Source organism: Penaeus japonicus, unplaced genomic scaffold (genome assembly GCF_977035675.1).
Source record: "Penaeus japonicus unplaced genomic scaffold, GWHDUDI00000001_assembly GWHDUDI00000008, whole genome shotgun sequence".
Classification (NCBI taxonomy): Eukaryota; Metazoa; Arthropoda; class Malacostraca; order Decapoda; family Penaeidae; genus Penaeus; species Penaeus japonicus.
In genome coordinates this window covers 35,063,745-35,066,244 of record NW_028234410.1, presented here as the reverse complement: position 1 = coordinate 35,066,244, position 2,500 = coordinate 35,063,745, and the positions used below count along the sequence as shown (strand labels likewise).

The 2,500-nt window shown below is 33.3% G+C and overlaps 1 protein-coding gene across 2 annotated transcripts in view; it reads right to left on the bottom strand.

Moving 5' to 3' along the window:
- LOC122263621 (uncharacterized) overlaps positions 1-2,500 on the bottom strand; it is a 12,196-nt gene that overhangs the window by 1,528 nt on the left and 8,168 nt on the right. For both annotated transcript variants that reach the window (XM_086539327.1, XM_043032143.2), the window contains exons 3-6: positions 2,449-2,500; positions 1,968-2,050; positions 1,405-1,605; positions 1-748 (exon numbers count right to left, since the gene is read on the bottom strand). The exon at positions 1-748 is cut by the window's left edge and continues 1,528 nt beyond it; the exon at positions 2,449-2,500 is cut by the window's right edge and continues 78 nt beyond it. In XM_086539327.1, the coding sequence (XP_086395453.1) occupies positions 677-748; positions 1,405-1,605; positions 1,968-2,050; positions 2,449-2,500 (408 nt within the window). In that variant the 3' untranslated portion in view covers positions 1-676. The remainder of the gene's footprint in view (positions 749-1,404; positions 1,606-1,967; positions 2,051-2,448) is intronic.

Sequence of the window (2,500 nt, the reverse complement as noted above, 5' to 3'; positions counted from 1 at the left end):
TACACTACACATCAGTTGTTTTCCAAACTCTTTCCATTACAGACCTATTTATTTCTTAGCTAGATGACATTGCAATCAAATCTTCAGGATGAAGTTCTGGCCAAAATCAAATAACATTAGATCACTTATAGATTATCTCTCAAGCAAACAAACATGCAAGAATAAACAATTAATTCTGACAAACAATGGAAACAAAGTGTTTAGGTGACATATATTTAAGGAGAGAGAGAAAACAATTAAAAAGATATAAGGAGAAAAAGGGCTTTTTTATCACCATCTTCCATTCTATACCAACTCTTAAAAGCATTGTAAAATATATCTATATATGTATGTATGCATGCATGCATGCATGCATATATAAATACATACTTACACACACACACACACACACACACACACACACACACACACACACACACACACACACACACACACACACACTTTAAAATTTAGAATCCCCAGATTTGACAACCATAAATGTATGATTCACCTGATAAACACATTATATCATATAAAATAAATATTTTAAAGAATTGCTTGCTTTATGATTTATGTACTTCACAGACTGTTCTGCTAACCTGCTCATCTCCATCTGCATATTCCAAGCTATGGTCCATATTTCTTATGAAACTAGATACAAGACATGAAACTGAGTTGTATTTCCTGTAGTTATGTCTTAGGCTTTGATTTTTACTAAATCTGAATCTTCCGACAAGATCGTGTGAGCTTGTCCCTTGGAGCGTTTCAGCTGAAATAATCATGGGGAAATAATCAGAAGGATGTTTGTACAATAGGAGTGATTAATGCATAGAGATCCAAACAATATAAAGATAATACGTATAATTCATGAATATGTACACAACCTTTATATCTACTATATAAATATCATGTGTATGTATGTGTATGTATACATTTATATATGTAAATGTGTGTATGTATGTATATATGCATAAATACATACAAATATATATATATATGTATATATATATATATATATAGATATATATATATATATATATATATATATATATATATATAAATTCATATATATATATTTGGTGTGTGTGTGTGTGTGTGTGTGTGTGTGTGTGTGTGTGTGTGTGTGTGTGTGTGTGTGTGTGTGTGTGTGTGTGTGTGTGTGTGTGTGTGTGTGTGTGTGTGTGTGTGTGTGTGTGTGTGTGTGTGTGTGTGTGTGTCTGTGTGTGTGTGTCTGTGTGAGCGTGCGTGCGTGAGTGTGTGTGCGTGTGCGTGTATGTACATGTGCATGTGTGTGTCTGTAAAACTTGTACATTGATATTCAACTATCTTTGAATGTATATGAACATATAGGTAAATAAAAGAGGGGAAAAAAGAAAGAGAAGGAAAAGAAAAGAAAAGAAAAGAAAGAAAGAAAAAAAAACATACCTGGAGATAAAGAGCACGAATCACCAAGAGGAAGTAAGTTTCGAGGAAGATAATCGAACCACCGATGACAGCAGCTATGAACACACCCCTCCACATTCCACTGTAAGCCAGTGCGCCCATAACTGTTAGCGCAGATAGAAGCAAAATACTGATACCAATCAGCATCATGATCATGTACGGCACAAGGAAACGGGTTTTGTTCTGAAAAATATAAAAATAAAAGAATTACAGGAAGGAAGAAAATACGGATATTCTAACACTATTACACACAAAAATCAAATCAAATATAAATCGATTGTGGTTCACAAGTGGGTTATAAATGTCATAACATATTTAACTAACTGTGGTTCTCCATGATCCTTTCTGCATTTCATAACTAATGCAAGATGAACTAAATACTTATAGACAATGAAAATTAAATAGAAAATATCTAATCATACAAAATATAATGGTAACCACATAAAATAAAAGTTTAACTGAATATACTCATAATATGCAATATGTGGTTATATTATTGAGAACTTTATACCTAACTTTTAAGAAATTACAAGTTCCGTCCTTACCTTAACGACACCATGGATCAGAAGTATGCTAAACGCCACCTGAATGAAGTCCAACACAAGCCTGGTTCCAATGATCCCATAACCTGTATGAAGAAACTTGGTATGTATACTATTTTCAAGGATGAACTGCAATGTAACTATTGTAGTTATGCTTAAATGCATAAAGGTCTTGATAAGTTATCAGGATTTTTATGTCTTAAAAAGTTATAAACAGACATTGAAACAAATATATTCAACTTGAATGCACACCCATACATGCACCTACATGTGCACATGCATACACACACACATACACAAATATATATATACATAAACACATACATACATACATACATACATGCATGCACGCACACATGCACAGATTTAATAAACTGATTAGCAAAACACAATGAAAGTGACACACTAAAACACAAATGTGTCTGCTTCCACCCCCCATCCCACCCCCACAGATTTCATTGTTTGACAAACAAAAGGAACATACTAGCTTGTTTCACTTTGTTTACGCAGTCTTGGATATCAGGCTCTTCCTCGCA